Source organism: Pogoniulus pusillus, chromosome 39 (assembly GCF_015220805.1).
Source record: "Pogoniulus pusillus isolate bPogPus1 chromosome 39, bPogPus1.pri, whole genome shotgun sequence".
NCBI lineage: Eukaryota > Metazoa > Chordata > Aves > Piciformes > Lybiidae > Pogoniulus > Pogoniulus pusillus.
The window spans coordinates 2,769,000-2,782,566 of record NC_087302.1 but is presented as its reverse complement, the minus strand read 5'-3'; the positions used below and the strand labels follow the sequence as shown (position 1 = coordinate 2,782,566).

General features: G+C 54.8%; 1 protein-coding gene across 1 annotated transcript; it reads right to left on the bottom strand.

The window, feature by feature from the left end:
* Window positions 1–1,406: 1,406 nt before the first annotated feature.
* BTG2 (BTG anti-proliferation factor 2) lies at window positions 1,407–6,204 on the bottom strand. The gene is made up of 2 exons (XM_064173737.1): window positions 5,981–6,204; window positions 1,407–4,908 (listed from the first exon to the last, which is right to left on the bottom strand). Exons 1-2 carry the CDS (start codon window positions 6,138–6,140, stop codon window positions 4,550–4,552), a joined length of 519 nt encoding a protein of 172 aa, XP_064029807.1. The 5' UTR covers window positions 6,141–6,204; the 3' UTR covers window positions 1,407–4,549.
* Window positions 6,205–13,567: the final 7,363 nt, after the last annotated feature.

Sequence of the window (13,567 nt, the reverse complement as noted above, 5' to 3'; positions counted from 1 at the left end):
GGGACGCCCATTCCAGGCCTGTTTCACAAGCAGCAGCTATTTGGGTGTGTTCAAGGGCACTAATGAAGGGATGAGTTCAAACAGGAGCAGCTTGGACACAGCACTGAAATGGGCCCACGAGCTGTTTTCTTCTCAGAGGTGGCAGCTTGTGATAAAAGCAGGAGGGGAGGAAGAGGCTTTGCCACCCCCACCAACGAGAGAGCAGTGGAATCAGGGCTGTGCCACACCCTCCTTGGCATCACCTGCTCCAGGAGGCCACCAGCACAGGCAACAGGTTGTGACCCTGGCAAGCTGTGACCCTGGCAGGCTGCACTGAAACCCTCCTGAACCTGTAAGGAATGGAGTTTGGGGTTGCAAGCAGCCAAGGTCCTTAAAGCAGGTCAGGTTGGAGATGAGTGGAGATGAAGGTTAAACACAAACTGGACATCCCCATCCCAGGGAACAAGGCTAAGGCTTCGTTGCTGCAGTCAGCAGCCTCTGGACGTGGTCAAAACAGGATCTCTCCTGTGAATCAACCCCAGCTGCCTTCATCATGAGCATCCTCCACATGCCTGAACCCTTCAGTCCTGTGATCCTCACTCTTCCTCCTCCACTGGCTCAAGTCACCCCAGAAAGGACACTGAGGACAGAGAGGCTTCACCAGGAGCTGCTCCTGTGCCTCACTGGGATCATCAATCACTGCAGGTGTTCAAAATAAGACTGGATGAGGCACTTAGTGCCATGGTCTGGTTGACTGGACAGGGCTGGGTGATAGGTTGGAATGGATGAGCTTGGAGGGCTCTTCCAACCTGCTTCATTCTATGATTCTATACTTCTTTCCAAGGCTTGATGAAGTTCTGAGGGCTGGGTAGCAGCTCTGGCAGCTGGACTGCACTGCCCTGTTCTGAGAGCTGGGTAGCAGCTCTAGCAGCTGGACTGCACTGCCCTGTTCTGAGGGCTGGGTAGGAGCTCTGGCAGCTGGACTGCACTGCCCTGTTCTGAGAGCTGGGTAGCAGCTCTGGCAGCTGGACTGCACTGCCCTGTTCTGAGAGCTGGGTAGCAGCTCTGGCAGCTGGACTGCAGTGCCCTGGCAGGACAGAGGCATTTCAGAGCCCTGCACTGGAGAAATCCTCTGCCTGCCTAAGCCAGAAGCCAGCAGTCAGCACAGGGCAGGACACCTACAACCCACATGAGTCATCAGACCAATTCCCAGCCTTAATTCCTTAGGTTTTGACTGGCCAAGTTAAGAGTCAGCACCTTGACTAAGCACCTTCCTTTTACACCTCCTTCCTTGACACAGCTGAATAATGAAGACTCAATCCAGACTCCCAACCAAGCCTCCAGCGTTCCCAGGGTGGAAACTGCAGCTGCAACCCCCAACTTGCAGCCTCTCCACCAAGCATCCAGCAAGAAAATCAGGCTCTGGGTTTTGGGTTTGGTTTGGTTTTTTTTATCCTGCTACATTTTTATTAAAGTAACAAAAAGCATCTGTCAAAGGATCTGTACATCCTGGATATAAAAACACTGCTATACAATGAGTAACCATCCACTCCCCTCCTCATCCTCCTCCTCCAAGTCTAGCTTACAAAACTTCCCACCCTTCTCAAATACCAAAAAATAAAGGGAAAAACAAACAAATCAACTAAAAAAAAAAAGGCAGGTCCCGTTCAACAGTCCAGCTCCTTAGAGAAACAAACAAACACAAACCAGACAAAGCCCTTCAAATAAGCTGTCTGAAAACACAGCTCCGCAGGCTGGGGTCAGGCTTGGAGGCAAAAGGCAACAGAGAGGCTTAATTCACAGCTTTTATGTGCAACCAGCTACGAGAGAAATGGATTTCCCCTTTCCCCCCCTCCCCTCATCCTCAGGTTTGGAAGTTAATAAGCACCAAACCAGAGCCCTCCTTTAACATCAGACTCCTCCACTGCAGGGATAAGAGAGAACAAAGCTTAGCTGTTTGGGTTCTGGAGGTGGGTGCATGTTAGGAGCAGTTGTAGTGGATTCCTTTGGTGTGGGCTGTTCCTGAACAAAATATTCTGGGAAGAGAGTAAAAAGTAGGGGTGGGAGGGTGGAAAATGATGAGCCTGCTTTTTGATCATGCCAAGTGACAAGCCAAAGAAGTGCCAGCCTTCAGGAAACTCCACATCCAGGCGAGCAGCTCAGCCCAGGCCAAGCACTGCTCCTCCTCCTGGATGCAGTTTTCATCATGGGCTTTCCCCCTGCCTCCCTTTTCCACGTCAGCAGATTAAAGTGAGGACTCCAAAAAGCCCTTCCACGTCAGCAGATTAAAGTGAGGACTCCAAAAAGCCCTTCCACGTCAGCAGATTAAAGTGAGGACTCCAAAAAGCCCCAAGATCCCTTTTTCAAGGAAAAGAAAAAAGGGAATTTGGGTTTGATTTGCATGTTGCCCACTACTCCCCTCCTGGTGAGGTCACCTATTGCACAAGTTCACCGAGGGGAAAAGCCTCAGTGCTTCACTTCAGCTTCTGCTTTGCTGACGTGAGAGATTCAAGTGACGCTGAGGGAAGTGATGCAACTTCAGGAGCCACAGCCCAGCTCCTGCTTGCTGAAAGGCAACCAAAACTCACCAACCACTTGGACATTGGAAAAGGATTTGAGAATTGAGGGTGGTCTTTCAGTTCTGGCATTACAAAGAAAAAAGGATCTGCATTGATTTCTTCCAACATCAAAGGTCAGGGGTGGAGGAGCGGTGCTGGATTTGGGGCTTAGATGCATTAAACAAACAAGTGAAGAGCCTGTGGCAGATGGGAGGTTTCCTTCCTCTCTCCCAGAGCACCCAAGATTTGAAAACATATTGCACAAATGTCTGAGAACTTGATTCATCAAAGGCTGGGCAAGAACAACTCTGCTTACGCCACTAAGCTGCCAGGTCAGGAAAGAGGAAGGTTAAGAGGAAGAGGGAAAGAAAAAAAAACCACAGCCCCAAAGTGTGCTGAAAAGTCACATCTGGGAAAGTTCCCTTACAAACCACCACGACAAGACCCTGCTTTTCCAAGCCATTCTCCCACAATCACTGGAGGAGCACCAGCTGGTGAGTTAAAAACAAAAGGCAGTGGAGATACAACGACCTGGTAAAGGCTCATTCCCAACAGGTGGGTGAAGTTTTTGGGGCAGCACTTTCAGCTCCCACCCAAGTTTTTTGTTAGCCAGAGCAGTTTAAGGACCAAATCCTGAACAATTCTTGGGCAAAAGTCTTCCTGAGTACCACCAGGACCCCAGGAAGAGTTTTGCTTGAACAGACAGCACAGGACCTGGCACTCATTGTGCAAAAGAAGATGTGTACCAAGAGAGCAGAGCCAAAAGGTGCCCCTTAGCAAGGTATCAATGGAGACAGCTCCCAGGGACAGATGACTCAGAGGGGGAGGAAGTGCTGTGACTTTAAAAGCAATGTGAGGACACCAAAGCACCTGAGCACCCCCCACGCAGGAGAAAGGCACCCCCCAATTACTTCTAAGAGTGGCAATAGGGGGAGGGGGTTCTCACACACCAACCTCTACAGCACAAGGTGAGTGGTCTCAGCTCTTCTGGAGAAGGGCCACAGCCAGTTGTCAGCATTGGATCAGGCAACGTTTGCAAGCAAGGGGCCAGATTCTGCTCTTGGAGTGCAGAGAGGCCAAGGCAAGAGCAGGTCATGGCTGATGGTTAAGCCACCCACAGCAGAAAGGCTCCTGGGAGCTGCTTTCAGTGTCTGGAGCACCCTTCTCAGCATGTGGTGAGTGGCAGCCAGATACTGGGGAGCACTAGGGCCAGGCAGCACTCCAGTGCCACCACAGCAGCTGCAAAGTGCATCCTGGAGGGGGGAGGATGGGGGAGTCTCTGCACAGCTTGACCCCTCCACACACACCCCCAGCTCAGCTCTGCCTTGCTCCACTTCACAGGACACAAAAGCCAGGTGGCCCCTTTCAGCCCAGCAGCAGAGAGGAAAGATGGAGGGGCTGAGGGCAGGTCCTGTTCCCCCTTGCTTTGTGCTGGGAGCAGAGCAGAGCTGCAGCGCTCGCAGAGCAAATGGGTCCAGGAGATGTGCAAGAGCAAAGGAGGGATCCCAGGATCCCCAGCATCACCCAGCCCTGAGGCAGCACTCCCCAAACATTGTATCCTTAGAGGGATCAGACCAGCTGGGGAGTGAAGCAGTTAGTGGAGGGAAAGAGAACTTCTTCATCCCATCTCCAACAGCATCCCAGCACAGCAACGCTGTTGGGCAGCAGGATGGCAAGAAGATGACACAGGCATCTCCCACCACCAAGCCACACTTCCCAGCCTGGATCTTTCCCCAGCAAGAGCCAGCCCCAAATTGCCATCCAGCACTAATTAGGTAGGTATCAGCTTCAGAACAAAACCTCACAAGCTTGCAACAGCTGTAAAAAACAAGGGGGGGTGGAAAAGGCACCTGGAGCACCACCGCTGGTCCCAGCGGTGCCCAAACATTTTAATTGGGGGTTTTCTTGGGGTTCTCTTAAAAATATAAATAGCTCTTCATCTTAAAAATAGATCCTCAAGTGAGGTATACAGTAGCCTGTGTCTTGGCAGTGGTAAGGACCAGAGGAGTTATTTAGCTGGAGACAGTCATGATGTAGTTTTTGGACGGGCTGGTGCGACCCAGCATCAGTTGGTTCTTACAGGTGAGCATCCCGTAGGAGCTGGCAGCTTTGGAGGTGGCAGCTTTGGAGGTGGCAGTGGCTTCGTACAAGACGCAGATGGAGCCATCCTCCCCGATGCGATAGGAGACCTCGTAAGGGTCCACCCAGAGCGTCAGCTCGCTGGGTAGGAGCTGGTAGAGCTGCGGGAGGCTGAGTCCGATCTGGCTGGCTGCCTTGCTGATGATGGGGTCCATCTTGTGGTTGATGCGGATGCAGCGGTACCCGGAGCCTTTGGAGGGCTTCTCAGGAAACCAGTGGTGCTTGTAGTGCTCTGCAAGGCAAGCGAAGGGAGCAGTCAGCCGGCGAGCAGCGGCTCTCAGGAGGTCTGCGTCCTCCTGCTGCGATCCCAAAGGGGTCCCAGATCTGGCTGGCTGCAGGGTGGAGGAAACAGAGTCCCTCCTTCAGCTGCCTCCATCGGGTGGAGGATCCAGAGCCAAGCGCTCAACTCCTCAGCCACTGCCTGCTCCGCGGCGCAGCTCTTTGGCTCCGAGAAGCCTCAGGCGGGGACAACAGTGCCATAGGGGCTGACGGGACCCCAACCAACACCTTCACACCAGCTGGCGGGGTAGGTGCCACACTGCTGGGGCAGATACCCTATCACCACCACCAAAACGCTACAGCTGGGGAGCGCTGTCCAAGGCATTCTCTTAAAGCTCAGGGCATGCCACTGCCCCTTATCTCAGCACAGCGGCAAACAAACCACCCCTTCTTAGGGCTGATAGCACAGGGCTGCGCTCAGCTAGGAGGGGACCCCTGAGCCACTCACTCAGCGCCCAGCCCCAAACACTTGTGGGGAGTGCCAAAACCTCTCCGACGTAGGACTGAGCCCTTCTTGCCAGGGGACACAAAGCAGCTCCGGATTATGCCTATCAAGCCCTAGCAGGGAGGGCTTCAAGCAGATGGGGCTGCGGCTGGGAGAGGGCAGGGGGGAGCTGAACAAAACCCCTCTGACCAGGCAGGGAACCTGCTCACCTTCAGGGCTCAGGCAGCAGCTGCCAAGCACTCCTCAGGGAGACGGGAGGGGGGCCAGGGAGAGGCACACACGGGTCCCCTCGGGGACACGGGAGGGGGGCCAGGGAGAGGCACACACGGGTCCCCTCGGGGAGACGGGAGGGGGGCCAGGGAGAGGCACAAATAGGTATCCGGCATCAAGGAGGACACAGTCGGTCTCGGCACGGGTGGGCAGCCAGAGAGGGACACCAGGTCCTGGGAGCAATACGAGAGGCTCTAAGGAAGGACATCGGTGGGCGCCTGGCCCCCGGGGTCGGGGGGAGAGAAAGGCTGGAGTGGGCTTCGTCCCTGATTCTTCCTCCCGACAAGGCAGCTGCTCTCCTCCTCCTCACCTGCGAGGGCCTCCCGCAACGCCCCGCTGAAGACCTGCAGCTGCTGCTCGCTGACGCAGCCCCGCGTCCGTAACAGGCTGGAGACGAAACCGACGGCGGCGGCGATCTCCGGGGCCATATCGGGCCGGGGGCCACGGCGCTGGCTCTGGTGCTGGCTCATTGCTGGGCTCCGGCGAGGCGGAAGGGTCCCGGTAACGGAGACGGCGGCGGCGGCGATCGCTCTCTTCTAGGCTCGGTCTGAGCCGCCGGCTCAGCGCTGCCGTTAAATAGGGCAGCGGCGGGAGGCGGCCCCGGCGCGGCGGCGGCCATTGGCACAGCGCAGCTGAGCTCAGCACCGGGGCAGCGCTGACGTTGTCACCGCGATGACAATAGCAGGGGGAGGGAGTTACCGGAGAGCTATTTTTGGGACTGACCTAGCAGCCGGAGCAGGAGTAGGCTGGGTCCGGGGGTTGGTCCACGGCAGCTCCCCGCACCCCTGTGCTCTACAACCGAGAGACCGCGCTCGGGGCTGCCGGTGCTGGGGGAGGCTCGGAGGTCATAGGATCGTCTCGGTTGGCAAAGCCCTTTGAGCTCATCCAGTCGAGGCGTTCTCTATCTTGGCCAAGGCTGGGGCTAAACCATGGCCCTCAGCGCCACATCTTTGCCTCTTTGAAATGCCACCGGGGACAGGGATTCAGCCACCTCCCTGGGCAGCCTGGGCCAGTGCCTGAGAAGCCTTTCAGGGAAGAAAGTTTCTTCTGATGTCCGACCTAAAGCTCCCCTGGTGCATCGTGAAGCCATTTCCTCTCCTCCTGTTGCTTGTTACTAGGGAGAAGAGACCAACCCCTGCCTGGCTCCAACCTCCTTTCAGCGAGTTGTAGAGAGCCAGAAGGTCTCCCTTCAGCCTCCTCTTCTCCAGGCTGAACAGCCTCAGTTCCCTCAGCTGCCAGACAGGTGAGGAAGAGGAGGGGGAACATGCCAAGAGCCACTTTGATCCTGCTGTCTGAGGAGGGTTTGAGGTACGAGGGCAGACACCCCAGGACCTGCTGCCTCCCTCCAGCCTGGCTTTTGGCTGGAGGAAGGGCAGCATCCAGGAGGAGGTGGTTCAAGCACAGAGGACGTGTCCCATCACAGAGCAGGGAGAGCAAGCCAAGGCAAGCACGGAGCAGAACCAGGCGTCCTCAGTTGCCTCCATCCAGCCCAGGAGGAGGGGAGAGGAGAACCTGATGCTTAGTGAGATGGAGGCAGCACCTGAAAGCCACTACAAACCAGGGAGCTGCACCAGCTGGCCCAGCCACGCTGCCCAGCATCAAGGCACTCGCCCAGCTTCTGCTGAAACTGGCCTGAAGCTAAAGCAGCAGGAGGAGGCCAAGCTCTTTTCTTGCCCGTGCTTTGATCAACCATGAGAGAGTTAGTATCAAACCAGGATGGGCTTTCTCGATGAATTATTCCCCTGGCAGAGGACTGGGATTGTTTGCAGCCATTGTCTGCCGGCCCCAGATGCCTCCTTTGGTGCGCACCGGGGGAGGACCTGAAGCCGCAGCTCTGATGCCAGCCTCAGCGTTCTCCTCCTGCGGCTGGGACCTCGGTTGGCATCTCCACAAGCTGTGGGTGCAGCTGGAGAAAACCGAGGCAGGGGAATGAGATCATTTTGGGTTTGCCTCTGCCCGAGGAGCAGCCCCGCGGAGGCTGAGCCGGGGCCGGTTCCCACAGTGCCGCTCCCGTCGCTGGCACAGCGCTTTCGCTGCGGCGCTCCCTGCTAAGGAGGGGTAAGGGAGAGATGCGCTGCCAGCACGGAGCCTGCCAACGCAGCTTCCCCTTATCGCAGCTCTTATCAAACCGCTCCCGGGCTCTGTCCCACTTGGCCATTGCTTTTGGCATGATGGGGGGGAGGGGGAGCAGGAGAACCACCTTCCCCCTCCTCCAAAGAGGAGATTTCATGTGGCAGATTGGCAAGAGGCAGCATCTGTGAGAGTTGGGGCTCTTCAGGCTGGGGAGGAGAAGGCTTCCAGGAGATCTTGGAGTGGCCTTCCAGCATCTGAAGGGGGCTACAGGAGGGCTGGGCAGGGACTATTGACAAGGTCTTGGAATGAGAGGAGGAGAAGGAATGGGTTTGAAGTGGCAGAGGGGGGATTTAAACTGGATGTTAGGAAGAAGTTGTTTGCAGTGAGGGTGGTGAGAGACTGGCAGAGGTTGAGGGTGGTGAGACCCTGGCACAGGTTGCCCAGGGAGGTTGTAGAGCACAGAAGCACCCAATGTGATCAAAGATCACATTGTGCTCCACAGCCTCCCTGGAGGTCTTCAGGACCAGGCTGGATGAGTCCTTGAGTAACCTGTTCTAGTGGGAGGTGTCCCTGCCTATGGCAGGGGGCTGGGAACTGGCTGAGCTTTGAGGTCCCTTCCAACCTAAACCATTCTATGATCTCTTTATACAGCAGGTCCCAAAACTCCAATTGTTTCCCATGACTCAAGGGTGTAATTGGACTTTTGGAGGCCTTTTGCTTCCAGAGTCTGCAGCTCGTTTTATTCACCCCTGTGTCACTCACACATGCAGACACTGTCCAGGAGATTTCACACCACCTGAAGCAGCAGAGGATGGCTAAGCAGCAGGGTGTAACCAACAAGCCAAAAGCAAAGAGGAAGAAAATAGCTCTGGAAATCATAGAAAAGGTGGCTAGAAGAGATACAGCCCAAGCAGAGCTTGCTTCTAACCCCATTTTGTGCTCTGCACAGCTTAAAAGAAAGCACTTGGGGCAGCATTCGTGGGGTCAAGCCAACAAGAAGATAGAGCCAAGGGGTCCTCAGGTCCTCCCCTCTCCATCTGCTGCTCCATTCATCTGCTGAGCACGAGGAATCAGGCAAATCTCCTGCTATAAACCAGATTTGCCTTTGTAAGCTTTGAAATAAACCCAAGGATTAAAGTCTAAGGGCTGGTTTTTTTTCTACCCCCCCTCTCTCTAAATCAGCAACACACATGAAAGAGCACATGGGTGATGTGAAACCAGAGCAGGGCACAATGCAGGGTGAGGGGGGGTGGGTGGGTGGGATTTATCCAGCAGCAGCAGCCAGAGGCCCCTGGAAAGAGGTTTGCATAAACACAGCCCTAGCCTGCCACTCACAGCTCCAGGACTTCAAACACACCTGCACTTGCAGCTCCACCAGCCACACTCACAGCCTGTGGGTACCCTCAGAAGCAGCAGCAAAGTAGGAAGCATCAAACCCATCCTGGAAGCAGCTACCTTGAGATGAATATTATCAGTAGCAGCCAAAAAGAAACCTTCCACTTTTCTAAGCACAGGAGGCCTGAGCAGCAGCTGGAATCTCACCAGATGAGCTGAGAGCTGGGACAAAGAGGTTGTTTTTCATCTAGACTAGACTTGAAGTGGCCCTGGGCAGCCTGCTGTAGTTGGAGGTCTCCTCTGCTGGTTGCAGTGGGCTTGGACAAGTTGACCTTTGAGAGTCATAGAATCATAGAATGGTTTAGGTTGGAAGGGACCTTAGAGATCCTAGAATCATAGAATCAGCTAGGTTGGAAGAGACCTTCTAGATCATCTACTCCTTGAGTTGATCTCCTTGTGTCCCTTCCAAGGGGTGGATGTTGGGAGGAGGTTCTTCACAGAGAGTGATTGGCATTGGAATGGGCTGCCCAGGGAGGTGGTTGAGTAGCCATCACTGGAGGTGTTGATGAGTAGCCATCACTGGAGGTGTTGAAGCCAAGCCTGGCTGGGGCACTTAGTGCCATGGTCTGGTTGGTTGGGCAGGGCTGGGTGCTAGGTTGGGCTGGCTGAGCTTGGAGCTCTCTGCCAACCTGCTTCATTCTATGATTCCAACTCCTAACATCACCATGGGCAGAGATGCCTCTCAGCTAGACTCAGCTGCTCAAGACCTCACCCAGTCCATTCCAATCCAATGCAATCTGTGAATCCCTGAATCTGTTTCCCCCATCCAACAGAAGGATCACATTGGAAAAACAAGAAGAGAACAAAGACTTGGATGGAGTTGTCCAGTCCTGAGTCAGTGGGGACCAGATTTGTAGCAAGAGATCTTCTGTCCTCCAGCCTGCCAAGAACACCACTAATGGGCACTGCAGGTTGATTTGCCATCAGGGCTAACAGTCTTCCTTAAGTGCTGCTGCTGATCTAACCTTGGCAAGCAGGTTCCTCTGGTCCCCCTCCCTGCTCCACAAGTGGCTGAAGTGGTGGCACCATTCTCTGAATTCAGAGCTTCCATTTAGTTCTTACTCATCCTCCTTTGCTTCCCACAGGCTCCCTTCACACAGCTCAGAGCCTTTGTCTTTGTGTGTGTGTTCATATGGCTGGACACAGGTCCTGGGCTCCAAAATCAGATTGTCTTCATTAAGCTCTTCCAATAGGAGATTTCCTGTGGAGCTCAAGGGGCTCTAAGCAGGTTATGTGCCCATCAGTTCTGGCTCTGTTAGAAGAAGACTGCAGTCCTAAAAGACAGGCTGCAGAGACTCAGCTTCCAAGTGGCTTGGAGGAGGTAGGGAGTAAACAAACCATGAGAAAATGAAATTCATGGTGAAGAGAGAAATTAGAGCTGCTTTTAAAGCTCTTCTGGCTGGAGTAGTTTCCACCCTGTGTTTAAGCTGGACTGGAGCACTGCCTGATGAGGAGAGGCTGAGGGACCTGGGGCTGCTTAGTCTGGAGAAGAGAAGACTCAGAGGGGATTTAATAAGTGTTTATCTAAGGGCTGGGGGTCAGGAGGGGGGGACAGGCTCTGCTCACTGCTCCCTGGGATAGGACAAGCAGCAGTGGATGGAAGCTGCAGCACAGGAGGTTCCAGCTCAGCACAAGGGGCAACTTCTTGCCTGGAAGGGCCCCAGAGCCCTGGCACCTCAATGCTCTTCTTGTGGCCAAGTGGCCAGTGGGATCCTGGGGGGCATTAAGCAGAGTGTGTCCAGCAGATTAAAGGAGGTTCTCCTCTCCCTCTGCTCTGCCCTGCTGAGACCTCATCTTGAGTAGTGCCTTCAGAGCTGGGCTCCTCAGTTGAAGAGGGACAGGGATCTGCTGGAGAGAGTCCAAGGGAGGGCTATGAGGATGCTGAGGGGACTGCAGCACTGCCTGGTGAGGAGAGGCTGAGGGCCCTGGGGCTGCTTAGTCTGCAGAAGAGAAGACTGAGAGGGGATTGAATCAATGTCTGTAACTCTCTGAGGGTTGGGGGTCAGGAGTTAAGGACAGGCTCTGCTCACTGCTCCCTGGCACAGGACAAGCAGCAGTGGATGGAAGCTGCAGCACAGGAGGTTGCAGCTCAGCACAAGAGGCAACTTCTTGCCTGGAAGGGTCCCAGAGCCCTGGCACAGGCTGCCCAGAGAGGTTGTGGAGTCTCCTTGTGTGGAGCCTTTCCAGGCCTGCCTGGATGTATTCTGTGTGCCCTGAGCTAGATTGGATGGTCCTGCTGTGGCAGGGGGGGGTTGGACTGGATGAGCTCTTTGGGTCCCTTCCAACCTCTAATATCCTCTGATCCTGTGATGCTGTAAGCTGGAGATGGCTGTGACCATTTAGATTTCCATTTTCAATCAACCAACCAATCACCAACCAACCAACCAAACCAACCAACCTCCCCCCAAACCCAAGAAACCTCTGCACAGTGATTGGCCAGCCTGGATTTGGAACTGGTTTGACTGGAATTAGAAGTTCAGATCAGCTTTCAAACGCTTCTGGGGCCCCTCTTTATCCAAACGAGGCTCCCAACCAGTCGAGCTGGAAATGATTATAGATAGATATATATATATATAGCACTAAAAGGGGAACATTTGGGCTTTCAATCAAGGGTTAAAGCCTCCTGTGGACAGAGCAAGCTGCTCAGAGAGCCTTAGGCTTTTCAAGAGTCAGCAGCTCTCTGTGTTTTCATGTGCAGCTGTTCCCACGCTGCTCTCCTGACTTAGAATCACAGAATCAACCAGGTTGGAAGAGACCTCCAAGCTCATCCAGTCCAACCTAGCACCCAGCCCTATCCAATCAACCAGCCCATGGCACTAAGTGCCTCATCCAGTCCTTTCTTGAACACCTCCAGGGATGGTGACTCCACCACCTCCCTGGGCAGCCCATTCCAATGCCAATCACTCTCTCTGCCAACAACTTCCTCCTCACATCCAGCCTAGACCTACCCTGGCACAACTTGAGACTGTGTCCCCTTGTTCTGTTGCTGGTTGCCTGGGAGAAGAGACCAACCCCCACCTGGCTACAATGTCCCTTCAGGTAGTTGTAGACAGCAATGAGGTCACCCCTGAGCCTCCTCTTCTCCAGGCTGCACACCCCCAGCTCCCTCAGCCTCTCCTCATAGGATTTGTGCTCCAGGCCCCTCACCAGCTTTGTTGCCCTTCTCTGGACATGTTCCAGCACCTCAACATCTCTCTTGAATTGAGTGGCCCAGAACTGGACACAGCACTCAAGGTGTGGTCTGAGCAGTGCTGAGTACAGGGGAAGAAGAACCTCCCTTGTCCTACTGGCCACACTGTTCACAACTTGTTATGGTTTGGGGTTTTGGGGTCTCTTTTTTATTGGGGGGGGGGGGGGATGAGAGGTGGTGATAACATCTTTTTTGTTGTTGTTGTTGTTGTTTTGAGTCTGCTGGGCTTGGAGTTCCAATGGCATCAGACACAAACCAGCAAGCCCAAGCTTTTCTCAAGTGCTGTTAGAGGCAAGTGGCAGTCAGAGCCACACACACCCCCAGCCCCTACACACACCCCCAGCCCCTACACACACACCCCCAGCCCCTACACACACTCCCCAGCCCCTACACACACCCCCAGCCCCTACACACACCCAGCCCCTACACACACCCCCAGCCCCTACACACACATAGCCCTGCCCTGTTAGCAGCAGCAAAGAGTGACACAGAATTAGCATCAGGGACCAGTGCTGGGGCCAGTCCTGTTCAACATCTTCATCAGTGACATTGATGAGGGCACAGAGAGGCTGCTCAGCAAGTCTGCTGATGACACCAAGCTGGGAGGCTTGGCTGAGACAGCTGCAGGCTGTGCAGGCATCCAGAGAGACCTGGGCAGGCTGAGAGCTGGGCACAGAGGAACCAGATGAGGTTCAACAAAGCCAAGTGCAGAGTCCTGCACCTGGGGAGGGATAATAAACTGCACCAGTACAGGCTGGGAGGTGACTGCTGCAGAGCAGCTCTGTGGAGAGGGACCTGGGGGTGCTGGTGGCTAACCCATGGCACAGCAATGTGCCCTTGTGGCCAAGAAGGCCAATGGGGTCCTGGGGTGTATTAGGAGTGTGCCCAGCACATCAAGGGAGGTTCTCCTCCCCCTCTGCTCTGCCCTGCTGAGACCTCATCTTGAATACTGTGTTCAGTTTTGGGCTCCCCAGTTGAAGAGGGACAGGGATCTGCTGGAGAGGGTCCAGTGCTGTCTACAACTACCTGAGGGGAGGTTGTGGCCAGGAGGAGGTTGCTCTCTTCTCTCAGGTGGCCAGCACCAGAACAAGAGGACACAGCCTCAGGCTGCACCAGGGGAGATTCAGGCTGGAGGTGAGGAGAAAGTTCTTCCCTGAGAGAGTCATTGGCCACTGGAATGGGCTGCCCGGGGAGGTGGTGGAGTCGCCGTCCCTGGAGCTGTTCAAGGCAGGACTGGAC

What these genes read in the sequence shown, in the direction of transcription:
- BTG2 (XM_064173737.1), bottom strand. Translation starts at nt 6,140, where the DNA reads ATGAGCCAGCACCAGAGCCAGCGCCGTGGCCCCCGGCCCGATATGGCC. An exon ending in GTTGCGGGAGGCCCTCGCAG is followed by an intron (nt 4,909 to 5,980) that starts GTGAGGAGGAGG and finishes CTTGCCTTGCAG; the next exon opens with AGCACTACAAGCACCACTGG.